The sequence below is a fragment of the Dreissena polymorpha genome, chromosome 1 (genome assembly GCF_020536995.1).
Source record: "Dreissena polymorpha isolate Duluth1 chromosome 1, UMN_Dpol_1.0, whole genome shotgun sequence".
Classification (NCBI taxonomy): Eukaryota; Metazoa; Mollusca; class Bivalvia; order Myida; family Dreissenidae; genus Dreissena; species Dreissena polymorpha.
In genome coordinates, this window is record NC_068355.1 from 159783676 (window position 1) to 159802810 (window position 19135).

At 34.7% G+C, this 19135-nt stretch overlaps 1 protein-coding gene across 2 annotated transcripts in view; it reads right to left on the minus strand.

Annotated features, from left to right (window-relative positions):
- LOC127858140 (uncharacterized) overlaps positions 1 to 19135 on the minus strand; it is a 55552-nt gene that overhangs the window by 18940 nt on the left and 17477 nt on the right. For both annotated transcript variants that reach the window (XM_052395107.1, XM_052395111.1), the window contains exons 2-3: positions 16059 to 16211; positions 7941 to 8118 (exon numbers count right to left, since the gene is read on the minus strand). In XM_052395107.1, the coding sequence (XP_052251067.1) occupies positions 7941 to 8118; positions 16059 to 16168 (288 nt within the window). In that variant the 5' untranslated portion in view covers positions 16169 to 16211. The remainder of the gene's footprint in view (positions 1 to 7940; positions 8119 to 16058; positions 16212 to 19135) is intronic.

A 19135-nucleotide genomic window follows, 5' to 3' on the forward strand; every position in this document is an offset into this window, starting at 1 on the left:
CAGTGTTCACAAGGTTTTTCTTTTCTTGACCTAGTGACCTAGTTTTTGACCCAGCATGACCCAGTTTCAAACTCAGTCGAGGTATCAATGGGACAATATTCTGACCAAATTTCATGAAGTACAGACAATAAATGTGGCCTTTAGAGCGTTCACAAGGCAAAATGTTGACGACGCACGACAAACAAAAGGCAATCACAAAAGCTCACCATGAGCACGTTGTGCTCAGATGAGCTAAAAAATTTAAAGCACGGACGCACACACGCATGCACGCACGCATGACAGACACTGGACCATGACATAAGCCCTGCTGGCCTCTGGCCAGTGGAGCTAAAAATATTACTTCCCTTGTGAAAATGATCTGTACCTGCCAAATGATATAAAATAGAAATTATCTCCCTTTAAAGTTGTTACTTCCCTTGGATTTTGTTTTTTTACTTTTGACCTTGAAGGATGACCTTGACCTATCAACACTCAAATTGCGCAGCTTTATGAGATACACATGCATGCCAAATATCAAGTTGCTATCTTCAATATTGCAAAAGTTATGGCCAATGTTCAAGTTTTCCGACGGACGGACTGACTGGCACACTGACGGACAGTTCAACTGCTATATGCCACCCTACCGGGGGCAAAAAAACTAACAGACTAATTTATTCAACTACAAAATGGCTACTCAACTTTAAGGTATCATAGCTACAGGATAAACAAGAGGGCCTGAAAGGCCCAAGGTATCCCCCGCAACATATGCTTTGTTTGAGGATGGGTGCAAATTGGACGGATGAACATAATGATAGATGGATGGACGGAGGACAATAACACAAAACTAAGACAAAGGAAGGTTCTTAAGCCTTCACAATTTATTTAGGTGAATTAATAAGTCATGCGTTTTCCACAAAAACATTCAACGTTTACATATACCAAGTTTCAAAGAAATCCGCCAAAGCGCTTACAAGATATGGCTCCGGACACAAAAATGCCTATAGTAAAAAGCATTTTTTCAAGATACAAAGGGCCATAAGTCTGTTTTTAACAGATGGTGTACAATGCCATTTGGCGTGCATCATCCTCTTATGCATATATATACTCATACCAAGTTTAAATGAAATCCGCCAAAGCACTTCCAAGATATGGCTCCGGACACAAAAGTGCCTATAGTAAAAAGCATTTTTTCAAGATACAAAGGGCCTCAAGTCTGTTTTTAACAGATGGTGTACAATGCCATTTGGCGAGCATCATCCTCTTATGCATATATATACTCATACCAAGTTTAAATGAAATCCGCCAAAGAACTTCCAAGATATGGCTCTGGACACTTAAAAGCATTTTTTCAAGATACAAAGGGCCATAAGTCTGTTTTTAACAGATGTTGTACAATGCCATTTGGCGTGCATCATCCTCTTATGCATATATATACCAAGTTTAAATGAAATCCACCAAAGAACTTCCAAGATATGGCTCCGGACACAAAAGTGCCGGACGGACGGACAGCCGGACGGACAACGCCAAAACAATATCCCTCCGCCTCTGGCAGGGGATAACAAGCAAATTTGTTGAATTTATACATGTATCCCCTGCCAAATACATTTGTCTATGGGTGGGTGCAAATTCCTTGATATACAATATAAACTTGAAACAAATAATTAAATGTAGGGAAAATGTTTTATGCTTTGTTATGTTTTGCAATTCTCCTTATTGATATTTAAGAAAGTGTAGGGTTATGGTTCTTGTGGAAGGCAATTTTCCTCATTGATTTCTATACAGCCATGTTGAAATCATGTATCTTATCTGAGATACAGCCCTGATAAGTAATATCATACGAAAATAACAAACAGCAATAACTCTTATTTACAAAAGTGTTGAGTTATGGTTCTTGTGCATGACGGTTCTTCCAATTGATTTCTACAAACCCATGAAGTTTCATGTTGAAATATTGTATCACATCTGAGCTATAGCCCTGAAAAGCTATATTATACATAAAAAACAAGGGTAATAACTCAGGCCTTTTCCGCTCCATTTTGGGAAAACCCCACACTGGAATTTTGGGAATTTCACAATGTGAAAAAACCCATTTTGTGAAAAAAATTAAACGCAAAACTGACTCAATTGGGAAAAACAATCGCATGTTAAAATAACGACTATTTTGATAACATATGATTAAAATTTAACAAAATATTATGAACATGTGTGATAAGTGCAGGTTTATTAATCTTATTTTGGGGAAAGGGCATGGCCTTTTTTGAGGTGAAAAAATCGTGCGAAACGCCGGATTTTGAGGAAATAAGGAAAGTCTTAAATAACCAATTTAACATATTTTACTGTTTTTAAAACAAATTCAAGGCAACGGATAGTTTAATTCTGCAATCTATTTTCTACACTGGATCAGGTTTACTTATATATATAAGGCCACTCCAAAGTTATATGTTGGTCGTCGGATTTGCCGCACCTATTTTTTCAAAATGGAAAAAAAATAAATATTTTTTTTACCCCTCGCTCTCATTTTTTGTGTTCTTCTGTAACCATAGCGCATGTTTTTTTTCAATTTGTGAAAGAAAAAAACAAGAGGGTCATGGTGGCCCTGTATCGCTCCACTGTTTTTTATGCGAAAAAAGCATCACAATGCGCATTGGTTGAAATGTACTCAAGAATGTGACTTTCTCTTTCTATCCCTCGTCCCACTGGGCGCTTAAGTTGGAAGAGTGAGCATTTTTTATATATTGAAAACGTTACTACAGTGTTAACTAAACAGACTAAAAAGTTCGGGAATTGTCGCACAGGTCCTTTGCTTATAACGTAGGTACATTTATCTCTCCAAAAATATTGTCGTTCTTTCTATTTCACATATTTTTAGATGCTGAAGATCAAATCTACGCATGTTCTACAAGATTAATGAAAGTTCCTTCATTCAATCATGAATCTTTTTCCAAAATTCTAAAAAGTGTTTGTAAGTTTCAAAGTTTCTGTTACTTATATAGTTCATGACATATGCAAAATACCTAATGATGTAGATCACCTGAACTTTAATTCATTCTTGAGGCATTAGTGAGTGTAGCAGGATTGTTAAGATGGTGAAGAAATTGTTTATTGTACAAAGAAGATATTTGCCTGAGGAAACATAACGTTACACATTTTTCAGGTTCATGAGGTGCCGAAAGGCAGTAGGAATGATAACTTTGTAGAGGTTGTTTGTTAAACAAAGTAAATGTTTATGAGACAAAAAATTTAATTATAATTCATCAAGATATTGCGATAATGGCAACACTACTTGCATATGGCGTGAGGTTTAAAGAGATATCATGACAAACAATTAGCTTGACCTAACTTTCCTTTACTTTTTCCATCTGACATTGGTTACCTGTAATGTTTGTTTTTGAAAAATACTAGGATTGCCATATATTGAAATAAGGTATCTAACCTATTCTCTGATAGGTTGCTAGTAATAGACTTAGCGGCAGTCATGTTATAAACAATGGGATTGTTCACACCATTGGTAGAATATACTTTTAATAGAAACATCTTTTTTAAGTTGGATTCTCCTTACTTTTTTGCTACTGAATATTAAAATCACTTAATTTCAATGTAACAATTTGTTTTTACCGTATACTTGCGCTTATAAGACGCTTATAAGACGCACACAGACTTCGGACTTTATAATGTCCGATTTGAGACTTACCCGCGTGTAAGACGCGGTCAAATTTTGCCGTTTTCATCGGCCGAAAAAATGGCAAAATGTTAAAGAAAATCATCAATTAGTAACACATTGAGAATTTTTCAAACTCGCGCTGCATACAATGAGTAATTCACACAAGCCTGAAAAATAAAACAATCAAACAACAAAGTAAATAATATTTGTTTATTTCATGATATATTAGTGGCTTTTAATTTATTTTCAAGTATTATTCATGCAATAAAAATAACTATCGAATTAACTAACAATTGCGTATTTAATCATTTGCCCCAACAATTGCAAACATATTACGTTCGCAATATCAATGCACAAGCAAAATTGATCGTATCAGTCATCTTAATTGTATTGTTTGCCAGGTATTGAAAACTAATAGGCAGATATTTTGAAAGCGTTAAGTTTTATTAGCTAGATTATGCAAATTTTACGCCCATTGTCTATCAACAATAGGTATAACGCCTACTTTCATAAAATTAGCCAATCGTGTCATAGTGTGATAGACTCCGAAGCGCAGATCGAAATCACGTGTCAAGAAGAAAGCCATATGCGGATAATTGCATGCGGTTGCTCTTTGCTCCCGTCGGTTGCTCTTTGCTCCCCTTGTTGATGGCCCCTAATAAATAAGGTGTCATCGGCATTAGGGGGTCGTCTGAATAAATGTGTTTATTTAACAATTGACAGTTGCAAACTGGTAACTTATTTCAGAGGATACCCTAATTGCCAATTATGTCTTAATTGACAATTAACGACGTGGAACAAAGACGATCAGGTGATACAAACTTGTCAAGTAGCATTTCTAATTGGCAGCGTGTTTATTTAACAATTGACAGTTTCAAACTGAGAATTGATTATGCTGTTGTTTTAAGCATGTTGGCATCGTGTTGCCGCTTACACACATATACTATAATGGCCAATTTATATGACATTTAACGACATCGCGCGCAGACAATCAGGTGATACAAACTTTTCAAGAATAATCACGGACAATATAACGTCTAACGCCAAAAAAAATAACAAAATTCAAATAAAAAATTATAGACAACAAAATCAGTACCAATACATTTTATTACAAATAAATCGGTAACTGAACATAGCGTTCCAATACACGGTACAGGCCAATACAGACTTTAGAGAAAATGCAAATGGCTGCCGCGATGATTCAAAACAACTTGGCTAGCATAAGCCTAGTAAACTCGATATTTTGAATTTTTTTGTTTATTTTCACCAGTATCTCGCTTATAAGACGGGACCCCAACTGTAACTTATTAATTTGAGTCTTAAAAATGCGTCTTACAAGCGAAAGTATACGGTAAGTTTATCTTGAACAAATATTTTTTGCAATTTGTTTATAAATCATAAAATGATGTCATTCAATTTTTTTTTGATAAATAGGGTCTATAATAAAACACGAATTTTGAGAATGTTAACGTAAAAGAATAATACTAACCATTTGGTGAAAACAAACAAAACAATACAATTTTTTTAAATAAAATGTTATATACAAACAAGGTTAATGAACTAAATATTAACAAATACACTTGAGTGTTCTTCTTGTGTTAATGATGTATTAAACTGAGTTAAATTAATATATATAATTTGTTTACCTTTCAATATCTTGCATTTCACATCTTTAGTTCAATGCTATTTCAATTAACTGAACAGTGTGACAAACATAATAAAGCAGAATATGCATATGAATCTAATTATACACAGATCCACTTTCATAAAAATCAAATCATGTTGTCTATTTCCATGTTCAAAAGACCCTCTTCTAAATTGTTTTACATCGCGAGTAGACTGAACTCCCAATTTGCAAACAGAAACACTGGTTTCCGTGACACAAAATCACTGTGCACATTTCTAAACAAAATATGTGTTTCTTGTATCTAAAACGTAGTCTTTTTCGGTGACAAACACATTTCATTATTCCAATCAAACTAAATGATGTCAGTCGTTAATTCTATTGATATTTGTCATTTCAATAATATTAATTTTCGCATCACAACGGCGCCATTTGCATACGAAATACCAAACACATTTTATGAAACCGATTTTAATTGGAAGATTGGCAAACGACAACCAATTATTTCGCTCGTTTTATAAATGCTTAGGCAGAATCTACCAGTGTAAAATGCGGAGAGACTTCGTGGAACGCGGATATATTTAGCATATGTTCATTTTTGTGACCCCCAGGGCAGGGTCAAATTTGACCCAAGGGGCATAATTTGAACAAACTAAGTAGAGAACTATTGCATGTCACTACATACCGAATTTGGTAGCCCTAGGCCTTACGGTTATGGACAGGATTTTTTTTTAAGTTTGCACAAAATAGGCTTTACATAAGCATTTGTTCAATTTTTCTGACCCCCGGGGCAGGGTCAAATTTGACCCCAGGGGCATAATTTGAAGAAATTTGGTAGAGAACTATTAGATGACTCTACATACCCAATTTGATAACCCTAGGCCCAATGGTTATGGACGAGAAGATTTTGAAAGTTTTCACAAAATAGGCCTTATATAAGCAAATTTTCAATTTTGTGACCCCCAGGGCGGGGTCAAATTTGACCCCAGGAGCATAGTTTATACAAATTTGAAAGCGCGAGCAGTACATGTTTCGCTGTCGTGTCCATTTTAACAAATGCGGTGAAAAGTTCCTGCAGCCAACCCTTAAAAATATAAACACATCTTTTACGCTCTGTGACTTAGTTGAATGTGTTTGTTTACGTTCTAACATGCATCTATCAGCAAATACCGTTGAAACATGTTCAATTTCAAACAACATCGGGAAACATGACGTAAGTTTTGTTTTAATACTTTTTTTCATTAAATGGGCATATGGACGGTATTGTTTATATGTTTGAAAATTTTTCATATACACAATTTTAAGTGAACAAAAAATAAACATAAAATCATTAAATGCTTGTTCTAAAAGTTTCACAGGGGCAATGTTTTATCATTTTTAAAATACATGGTTGACGGAACATGTTTTACAGCTAGGTCTGTGTATTACAGAAATATTAAATAAGTTTTTTATAATGTATACATTTATTTCAGGAAAATACAATACCGTACTAGCCATCGATAGGCCCCTTTTAAAATAAGGTAGCAACAATTTATTATATGCATGGCCTTTGGCCGACTGTCTGTCATTATCATTTTGATGATTGTCCCTCTTCAAGTGCTATTGCAACATGGTATACCTTTTCACAGCTTGCAACATGGTATACCTTTTCACAGCTTTCACTGTTTAAAACTTCAAACAAATAGAAGCAGCACTAGGTAAACATGGTCCCTCACTTCAATCATATGGTTTACATGTATATTTTGTGGTCAAATGTCATATGCTACTTACTCCTATGAATATGAGGTCGATATATATTCTTTGTATAAGAATTGATTTGAATGTAAAATATAGCTGTTTAAACCTGTATCTGTTGATAATGCAATATTTTCTATCGCAATGTTTTTTTTTTTTTTTGTTCTTCGCTCTTCGCTCGCTCTATAATTTTCCTGTTTTCAAAAAAAATAATTTTTTCGCTCGCCTCTTCAACGTTTTTTTTAATCCGTACCCAGCAAATAAATTTGGAGTGGCCTAAAGGTTTAAAAAAAAAAAATTTTGTTTTTGGTGGGAATTGGGAATTTTTTTTCAATTGGGAAAAACAACCAGATTTGCATTGGGAATGGGGCGGAATTTTGGACCCGTGGCATAGGGCGGAAAAGGCCTGTAACTCTTATTAAAGAATGTATAGGGTTTTGGTTCTTGTGCATGGCACTTCTCCTCATTGATATTAATACATAAATGAAGTTTCATGTTGAAATCTTGAATGGTATCTGAGATATAGACCTGAAAAGTTACATCACACAAAAAAACAAAGGAAAATAACTCTTATTTAAAAAAGAGTTGGGTTATGGTCCTTGTGCATGGCACTTTTCCTCATTGATATCTAGTATACATCCATGAAGTTTGAAGTTATACGGTTTCTGAGATATAGCCTTGAAAAGTTTGTGACAGAGTGACAACACCTATTCTATATCCCTCCATCTTTGGCTGGGGATAATAAAATTACTGACATGTCATGTGATAGATAAAAAGACTAATTTAAAACAAGGTCATATTTTGATTGAAATTTTTGCTGCATCTCATGGCAAAATTGGCAAGGATTTTGTGCCTCAATGGCAAAACTATTTCAAAAAAAGAAACCTTTACTGAGTAAACGAAAACATTTGCTACATATCATATTGACAAAGGTTATCTTACAATGACAATGTCAAGATTCGGGGCCAGGTGGTCAGGCAGCAGTCTCTTGGCAACCTCCTCCTCAGGCATCCCCTTAAAGCGGTCCACCTTGCGTTTTTTCACCGTCACGTGGTCAGTTATCTTCTCCTGCTTCAACTTCTTAGGTTGACCCTTTATTTTTGGCGCACGTCCCATAATGCTAAATATAAATAACAATAAAATGCATGAAATTTTTCGACACAAATACGGTAGTGCTGATTATAAATAGGTAATTTATTTGCCCCTTTGTATGGTGATGCTGATAATTAATCTGTTAAATGTTTTTGGCACATGTTGAGTAGTGATGATGGTTAATTTCGGAAATGTTATGGAATATGTTAGTTAAGAACGATAATATATGTTTGCAATGTGTTTTTCATATGTCGTGTAGTGATGATAAAAAACGAGTGAAATGTTTTTGGCATATGTTTGGTATAATGTTCTGCATGTTAGCTTTTCCTTCTTGAGGTCCCAGGTTCGAATCAAAGGGCAGTTACTCTTTGTATACCTTTTCTTTGTAATTATAATTATTTAAAACTATTCCAGATTTTAAGATTTTGTTAAAAAGTAATTAAACACCATTTAAAACAAGAGCACCGCCTTGTGGGTGCAGACCGCTCATCTATTTTCTTTTTAAAGGTGAAGGGACTCTCATTTTCAATCACAAAGGAGGGAGGGGTGGAGTGAAGAGGGGTGTATAGTGTGGGCCGGTGTGGACATTTATTACATTATTTTCCAAAAATGCGGAAAAAAAATGCAAAAAAACTAGTGATGCAAGAGGTTACACAAATGATTAACCGGTTAACCTTTTTCCGTAACCAGTTATTAACCGGTTAATCGAAACGCCTAAAGTAGTTAAAATCATTTAGAGTACGTAAAATATGTCATACCGCTCTGTAGAAACAAAAGTAATTTCAAATTTGTAATCGCTTGCGTTGATAACAATCCAGTTTCGCATAGAAAATGAATTATAAAAGATATTTTCATAATTTTGTAAACATATGCTATATATTTTGTTTAGTTTTCCTGCGTAAATGCATAAGAGTAAAAAAATAAAGACCTACACAATGTTCATTTTAACGTATTATTAACTTATTTTTGGGTTGGCCGCTTATATTACCTTCGCGCCGTATCGCTCACAAAAATGGTGTGTTTCTTTGTTCATTCTGTTATAATTTTTGAAACTCAAATTGGCTCAATAAAGAAATGTTTTTCCCTTTTGATTTGATGTAAAGTGGGTCATGTGCGTTCAACGAATCCGCATCTATTCTTATTCGCTAATTGCATATTTTGTTGCTTGCATTTTAGCGTTTGTAGCCGAAGTAGTATCGTTTGATTTTCATTATACAATAAAAAATGTGCGTAAAATAAAGGACACACATAAAATTAATTTTGAACGAAATGTAAGTTTTATATTTAATCTAATCAGTACATTTATGTAATAGCAAGTAACTAAGTATTTTGATTTAAAAACTGATAGTTACGCATGTTTGTCGACGTACCATAGCGCGCACATTTTACGCAATTACACAAATACTAAATTTAACTGGTTAATTAATTTTTAATATTTTTTATTGATGTTTAATTATTTAAATAGTTAATGATTTGCTTTCTTAAATAGAACTTGCATCGGACGGTAATGGTGGAATCATTGGACGTAAATTATCATTATGATATTAATTTTTGATATAGAAAAACAACATTAACTCGTCAAGATTTTAACTACGAATTTAATTCGTGATAAATTGTTACTTATAAACACGGTATTTTCGCGAGCAATCAGTGTTGGATATTGGTTAACAAAACATCAAAATAAGCTGTCCAATGTCTCAACTGTTTTTTTATTGCGAGTTCAATGAACGTGTCAATTACGTCTTCGCTATAAGCTCTCACTCACCGCAGTTCGCTAGTTAAATTTTAGCGAGTCAAAAGACCAGTAGTGTCAGTTATCAAAACGTACCCCTTATTTGTTATCACAAAGGTATTGATTAATTGCTTGATTACTTTGACTGTTGACACGTTATTTATTACAGTCGATGGTGGGGCATATTATTTTAACTAGTCGCCCGCGCAAGTTGGCAGTATGTCACGCGAAAAATGTAAAATCGTACGAAATATTCACTGAAAAAACATAATAACATATCTTTTCCAGGTTAACCTTTTCCTGAAAATGTAACCGGTTAACTGGTCGTTTCGGTAGATTAACCGGTTAACCTCTTGCATCCCTAAAAAAAACAAATTTTTTTTTCGGGGGGGGGGGGGGGGGTGGTGGGGTGGGTGTATGGGGAATTCTTGGGTGCGATGGTTGGACGGTATTTCAAACATAAAATAATAAAAATAAATCTTTGTGTTTTTTAACCGTTTCAAAAAAAACAAAAATCTGGGGGGGGGGGGGTGGGGTATGGGGGGGGGGGGGGATATAGTGTGAGGGTGTGGTGGTCATTTGTGAGATGATCTTAAAAAAAAAAAAAATAAAATAAAAAAAAATTAGGGGGGGGGATTCTGAGGGGGAGGGGTGGGAGGGGGGGGGTGGGGGGATTCTTGGGTGCGATGGTTGGACGGTATTTCAAACATAAAATAATAAAAATAAATATTTGTGTTTTTTAACCGTTTCAAAAAAAAAAAAATGGGGGTGGGTGGGGGGGTATAGTGTGAGGGCGTGGTGGTCATTTGTGAGATGATCTTAAAAAAAAAAAAAAAAAAAAATTAGGGGGGGAGGGGGGATTCGGGGGGGTTGGGGGGGGGAGGAGGGGGGATTTGGGGGATGGTTTGGGTGGAGTCTATTGTGGTATGTCAGGTAAGAGTAGTTTTGTCAAAGTATCAATCAAATCTAATCATTAATAAAGAAGTTATGGCAATTTTAGCAAAATTTAATAATTTGACCTTGAGAGTCAAGGTCATTCAAAGGTCAAGGTAAAATTCAACTTGCCAGGTACAGTAACCTCATGATAGCATGAAAGTATTTGAAGTTTGAAAGCAATAGCCTTGATACTTTAGAAGTAAAGTGGATCGAAACACAAAATTAACCATATATTCAAAGTTTGAAAGTCAAAAAAGGGCCATAATTCCGTAAAAATGACATCCAGAGTTATGCAACTTGTCCTTTAACTGTACCCTTATGATAGTTTGCGAGTGTTCCAAGTATGAAAGCAATATCTATGATACTTTAGGGGTAAAGTGGACCAAAACACAAAACTTAACCAAATTTTCAATTTTCTAAGTATATAAAGGGCCCATCATTCTGTCCAAATGCCAGTCAGAGTTACATAACTTTGCCTGCACAGTCCCCTTATGATAGTTAATAAGTGTTGCAAGTATGAAAGCAATAGCTTTGATACTGTAGGAATAAAGTGGACCTAAACACAAAACTTAACCAAATTTTCAATTTTCTAAGTTTAAAAAGGGCACATAATTCTGTCAAAATGCCAGTCAGAGTTACATTACTTTGCCTGCACAGTCACCTTATGATAGTTAGTAAGTGTTGCAAGTATGAAAGCAATAGCTTTGATACTTAAGGAATACAAGAGGGCCATGATGGCCCTGAATCGCTCACCTGACTAACCTTGCTTCATGAACTTAAATTTTATTAGACCCATATACAATCCCAAGCCAAATTTCATTAATTAATACATTCTGACAAAATTTCATTAAGACGTGATGAAAACTGTGACCTCTTTCATCTACACAAGGTTTTACTAGAATTTGCCCGGTGACCTAATTTTTGACCCCAGATGACCCATATACGATCCAAAATCAGATATTATCAAGATAAACATTCTGACCATATTTCATTAAGATCTTATGAAAACTATGACCTCTATTGTCTTCACAAAGTTTTTCTATGATTTGACCTAGTTTTTGACCCCAGATGACCCTAATACGATCCCAACCCAGATTTCATCAAGATTAATATTCTGGCCAAATTTCATAAAGATTTAATGAAAACTGTGACCTCTACTGTCTACAAAAGTTTGTTTTTTTAATCTGACCTAGTTTTTGACCCTAGATGACCCAAAGTCAATCCCAATCCAGATTTTAACAAGACAAACATTCTGACTATATTTCAATAAAATCTGATGAAAACTGTGACCTCAATAGTCTACACAAGGTTTTTCTATTATTTGACCTAGTGCCTAGTTGCTGACCCCAGATGACCCAAATACAATCCAAACAGGGCTCCTCTTGCCCAAAAATTTCTGTGGCCAACATTTTAGCCAAATGGAATTTTGTGTAGCCAAATTTTAGAAACTGTAGCCAAAGTTTTAGCAAAGCATTTGCAGGGGTCAAAGTTGGATATTTTGAAAATCCTGAACTTAAAGCTGGGGGCCAGGGGGCCGCAGGGCCCTCGGTGGGTCGAGGGGACAAGGGGGCCAGAGGCCCCCAGAAGCTCCTGGATTCGACACATTTAAAGGGTGCCTGTACCTGTTCTGGTGATTCTATTTTCTTAAAAAAACAACATACACATAAATTTAAAAATCTTCATGTATTTGATAAAGAACACAAAGTTAGTCAAAAGGCAATTCATTCACATGCACCCTCTGTCTGGCGTGAACTCGACTGCAGGTGTTGCTTTTGAAGAACCAGATAAAACCTGTAACAGTGGTTACAAATTATATTTTTCACACATACTTTAAAAAAGTCAATAATACATGTTTAATTAATGCAGAATCAAAATAATGTTACCATTTATATTCACAGAATCATGCTGCCAGAAGCCTCCACATACACCTAAGAAAATTGGGTATGGTGGCTTCTGCTAAACAGTTAAAATTGAAAATTTCAGCATGGGTTCCCCTAGTTTTTATCCCAATCGTTGTTTGAATGCTAAATAATTGTATCCTGGTGTGACCCAAATTTGACGATGTAACGGTTACATGAAGCAATATTTAGCAAATAATTTAAGAAATAATGAATGTTTAATAGCACAAAATAATAATTTTAAACTCGGCTGTATTACTTTGAAATGATTCCAAGACAATAATCATCCATTTAATCGATAAAAATAGAACATCGTCGAATTAAGGTGTCGGCGAATTTGGATTACGGTAGGTTGCCCATATTTGTTTTACAAAAAGTAAAAAAAACAACATTTCTTGCTGCTGGGCTCATATGTTGGGGACAATAAAACATTTTATTTAATTAAACAAGACCTGTCCCAGTCAGCAAAAATGGCGTATTTGATCGTATTTTCAATTACTGTTAAAATTCTTTTCCTGATTTATGCTTTATTCAAAGGTCAAAATGTTTTAAAAGCTCACAATCAATGAATCATACGTTATTAATAAAAAAAAATTGGCAAATTTGCTAGATCTATCTTGCCGATTTTTGATGCAAAACAACCTAAACAGTAAACTTTAGCAACAGAAAATACGACCAAATTCGGGGTGTTAGTTAAAAAAATAACAAGGGACAAAATTGTCACAAAACCAGGTTTTCATCGTGAAAAAAAAATCTGATAAAGGGAGAAAACTCAAACTGAACTTTTGAAATGACCAAAAAAAATTAACCCCCTTTGTAAGTTTTTTTTTTTTTTAAATATATTTTTAGTCGTGGCGACCTTGACATTGGAGATATTGACGTGATTCTTTCGTGGGACACACCGTCCCATGATGGTGAACAAATGTGCCAAATGATTTTAAAATCTCACAATGAATGACATAGTTATGGCCAGGACAAGCTCATTTATGGCCATTTTTGACCTTTGAACTCAAAGTGTGACCTTGACCTTGGAGATATCGACGTAATTATTTCGCGCGACACACCGTCCAATTATGGTGAACAAATGTGCCAAATGATTTTAAAATCTGACGATGAACGACATAGTTATGGCTCGGACAAGCTCATTTATGGCCATTTTTGACCTTTGAACTCAAAGTGTGACCTTGACCTTGGAGATATCGACGTAATTATTTCGCGCGACACACCGTCCAATGATGGTGAACAAATGTGCCAAATGATTTTAAAATCTGACAATGAACGACATAGTTATGGCCCGGACAAGCTTATTCCGCCAGCCCGCCAGCCAGCCAGCCAGCCAGCCCGCCCGCATTCGCCAATCTAATAACCAGTTTTTTCCTTCGGAAAACCTGGTTAAAAACCCTACCTGGTTGGTCTTGATGGTTCTTATATTCTTTATGTGATAAGGGCCCTCTGCGTGGAGACGCAATGCCTTCTTCCCACAAGACTGATAATTCAGGGTTTTCTTACAAACTTCTCAAACCGCTTTTCCACAAAGCTTCCACTTTTCTCAACCAGTTCACTACCCGCCCGTAGACTACAGCGGGGAATGGCCACCCATTATAAACTGTACGCTGAAGTTTCTTTAGCTACCAACAGGCAAGTATCTTGTTGCCATTTTTCTCAACTTAAGACTAAACACAGCTTCCCATTTGGCATCAAATATACGCAAAAAGTACTCAAATTGATTTAAATCGGCAGCAATCTTTAATCAGATGTCATTGTTTATTTAATCCTCTACGATGTACGATTTGTTTACGATTTGTTTTCACATCAGTAATTTGTCTCGATGACCGGTGTTAATGCCGACTGCGTATGAATTTTTCAGGTCAATAACACAGCGATGTATTGATGCACAGTCTACAGCTGAAAGCGGTTAATATCTGGGACGGCATGTCAGGAAAAAAATCAATACAGATAATTCGCATTGTTCATTAATTAAGCAACGATTAATAACACTTATCCTTTATGGATTTTCATGAAAGAAAAACCATAATAAAGAAAATTTTATTCTCTTTAATCTGATATATAAACAAGTTTGGAAAGAATTGGATGAAAAATTTGGACTTTATTGCATAAACACCATTTTCTCAATTCAAGGGGAGGTAATTCTGTACTTCATGGACCAATAATGCTCATTTTTTGTAGGGTTCATGTCCTCATTGATATAAAGACACTGTGCAAATTTGGAAAGGATCGGACAAAAAATGTGGAAGATTTTTGAAAGTTTTCACAAAATAGGCAAAAACGAATAAACATGCAAAGTTCAACGAGCGTCTGCGGCCATGTTTTTTGACGAATCAAATTTCTTTGAACACCTTTTTCAGGGGAGCCTGCAAAGGTCATCCCTGTGAAATATTTTGAAAATCTGATGAGCGGTTTCTGACAAGAAGATTTTTTAAGGTTTTTACCATATATGGTCATGGCGGCCATCTTGGTTATGTGATCAAATTTTTTTTAACAATTCTTTTGTCCCATGACCTAGGGATGCTCCACATGAAATTTAGTTGAAATTTGCTCAATGGTTTAGTAGAAGAAGATGTTTACAAATTGTTTACAGACAGACAGACAGACGGACGGCCGGCCGGACGCTGAGTGATCACAATAGCTCACCCCGAGCTATCGCTCAGGTGAGCTAAAAATGGACGTAAACACAAAACTTAACCAAAATTTTCAATTTTCTAAGTATAAAAAGGGCACATAATTCTGTCAAAATGCACGCCAGAGTTATCTAACTTTGCCTGCCCAGTCCCCTCATTATAGTAAGTAAGTGTACCAAGTTTGAATGCAATAGCATTGATACTTTCTGAGAAAAGTGGACCTAAACACAAAACTTAACCGGACGCCGACGCCAAGGTGTTGACAATAGCTCTTTTTTTTTTTTTTAAATAGATGAGCTAAAAATGGACCTAAACACAAAACTTAACCAAAATTTTCAATTTTCTAAGTATAAAAAGGGCACATAATTCTGTCGAAATGCACGCCAGAGTTATCTAACTTTGCCTGCCCAGTCCCCTCATGATAGTAAGTAAGTGTACCAAGTTTGAATGCAATAGCATTGATACTTTCTGAGAAAAGTGGACCTAAACGCAAAACTTAACCGGACGCCGACGCCAAGGTGATGACAATAGCTCATAATTTTTTTTCAAAAAATAGATGAGCTAAAAATGGAAATTAGTTAACAAGTCCCCTTAATGTGTTTTAACTTGCACATATATTTGAATTATCATAATATTCATATACCATTATATAGTTCAAAACATGCATTATCAGTGTTATAAAAAAGTTTGGTGGCTACTATAAAAATATCCTTTATTTAATTAAATATTATTGCATTATATGAGATATGAGTTAGTTAAACACCTGTCTGGATCCATTTCCTGTTTGATATCGACTGGTTCCACTTTGATATCGATTGGTTCCATTTTTATATCTGCTGGTCCCAACATTATGTACCCTGAATCCCGGTCCATACTTGCCCTCTTCAATACTTTACCTGGCAGTGGCTCTTCGCCCCTGAAACAATTAGATCAATAAGTCCCTCAAGTTCAGTTATATTGGTATTACCAGACGACAAGGCTTACTTAACTAATTGTTTTATTAGTCAATGCTTCAATCTCATAATTAAATGTTGCAAGCCAAATTTTCATAGGGCTTCAATTTATTGTTCGTACACAACAACCCATTGAATCAATTGTAATGAAATATTTTATAATTGGATAAGCGCTAATAGTTTACACTCTTCATGCCCAGTGTGTCTAGTGGTTTTTTTTAGATATGTTGTATAGTAACGCTTTTCCACTTAGATACCTATTTTTACGCATTTGTAGTCCCTTAGAAAGTTTAATTTAATTCAAGACCTTTCTTACTATATTCAAGTTTTAAAGGCTTCATATCCAACCCATAGATACTGATGAGAAGCAAACAGCATAAAACCTGAACAGACTGCTCAAAGACAGTCAATGCAATTGAAAGATAATGACCTGTGATCAACACCTGATTGAAACAGTTTCTGTGCTTTAATTTCAGAGAAATAATACATACATGTATGTATTTGGTTGTTTGCGTTCCATTTTTTTCAAGGGCCATAATTCAGAAGAGACTCAGGCAATCTGAGATTACCCAAGAATATGCCCACAATTTCAAGCACCAAGTTTCATGATGATCCAATTCAAACTGTCAAAATTATAGCACATATATTTTTCTACCCCCACCCCCCAAAGTGTTCCCATAATACAACCCATATTATAAACAGGAATATTGTACTTGTTTACAAATAGAGAATTCCTCATATTCAACGTTAATTTTCTGATTGACATGCATGTATAAATATCTTGTGTGTGAATCATTGTAACCCAGTGCCCCAGATAAGCTGCGTATCTGCGTCTTTCACCCTATTAAAATGTTTAAAAACGCAAAGAAATACAATATCATGCGTATTGAAAACACACCTGATTTGCCTTTTACGCACATTCGTCTTATTTGATGCGTACGATACAATAGCTTTGATCGAAAAAACTTTGCTCATTTTCGGTATTTTTTGTGATTATTTTCGTTACGCGGCGACGCTTTTATTCAGCAAGCGCCTGGATGACGGGGCAATAAAACAGTCAAAGCTATTTAAACACTCTGCGGACTAGATTTTTTGTTTTTCCATAGTTAAATAAAGCGGCTGACAAAATTATTTACGACGACATACATGCGTTTTCAATCTGACTTAATCCGTCGTTCATTGTGCAAATATTTGTTAAGTGTCTGTACTTTCAGTTTCTAATACGATGCGTAATAAAAATGTCTAAGAGAAAGACGTCCGCAATTGTTGCGCCAAAATATGTGTCGATCGCTAACTTTATCGAACCAAGAAAGCAAGAGTCAATAAGTGCCTAATCATTCGTGTTATCGATTTTTTTTAAGTTTAAAGTTTATATTATTGACAGTTTCAAGGATTAAAGATGTTATGAAACATCAGTTTATTAAAGTTAATTATATTAGTTTACAGTTTTATTGAATCAATACAATTGTGTGCAGCTTCAACAGAAGTAAAGCAGCAATGGTTTTACTGTATGCATCTTATAACTCATTTCACCCTATTCCAAGAATGAAATCACCCTATTTTTCAAAATCAGTGGGTGAAAACCCTATTACCGAAATAATTATCTGGGGCACTGTAACCCAAATTTAATGTTAATATTCATGGTTTATTGATACAAAGATAAAACTGTTTCTATTCAGACAAATAGCCAGTTTAAAAGACTCGTGTTTTTCCCAACAAGCTGTTGCTACCAGTGGGCTTGTGGACTTGAGATAATTGTAAACATTAAAAAGGAAAATTTGATTGCAAACAAAATAAGAATATGGTAAAAACACTTATTATAATGTAAGGCATACATTTTTTTCCACATAATTTTCACTCACATTTTTTGTAAGCAGCAGGAAAAAATACTCAAGTTTTAATTGCATTTTACATTTTACTAGTTGTATAAAGGAGCAAAGATAGGTACATAATTGATGCAGGGCTTATACAATATGTTTCCTGGTAATGTATTTATAAAACAGCCACTTAAATTTGTCATGGTTTAGCTGCTTAATTCATTATTCAAAATGAAAATAAATGCACTATAACAATAAATAAGAAAAGAAAGAAATATTACTACACTGTGTCTCAAACAGTTGTCATTAATCAGAATTTTTTCCCTTGATATATAATAAACAAGACATTTGAATCAGTCATGCAATTCATCAAAAGTGTAGGTAAGCGTGGTAAATCAAATGAAATGTCCAAAAATGAAACTAAAGCTAAGTCTTACGCCACAATGTTTGTTATGTCCCGCATTTTGTTATACTCAGTGACTACATGTACATGTACACAAGAAATGACAAAAAATGTAACTTTTATAGCTGTATTCAGCCAAGATGTCAACCGTTTTGTCTTATCAAAACAATCAGTCAAAATCCAGCCTCAGGGAAAAATGATAAAACTCATGACACAATATACCAGCACTTAAATTTTAAATTTATATGTTTATATTTAATGTCATAGATTTTCCACCAAAGATAAAAATCATTGGAGAAACTGTGGACTACATCTGGTTCTGTTTAAACTCAAGGTTATCACCTCCAGCAGGTTTAAGTAATTTAAAAATCGTACTTTAATTGTTAGGCCTACTTGTAGCATGAACCAAAGATTTTTTCAAACATAAATAATTGATGTAAAATGCTTGCAGGAATAGTATTTAAGATTTAAGAAGACATTTTCTTTTTGTTTTAATGGATTTCTTTGAAAATTGTATTTTTTATCAATTTTTTGGCAACAGGGGGTTACGCATTTTAAAATAATGTAATAAATTTTCTGTCAAAAAACTGGTACCATCAGTAGCATGAAACAATATTTTTTTTAATACATAAGTAATTGATGACAACTAAGTGCAGAGATAATATCT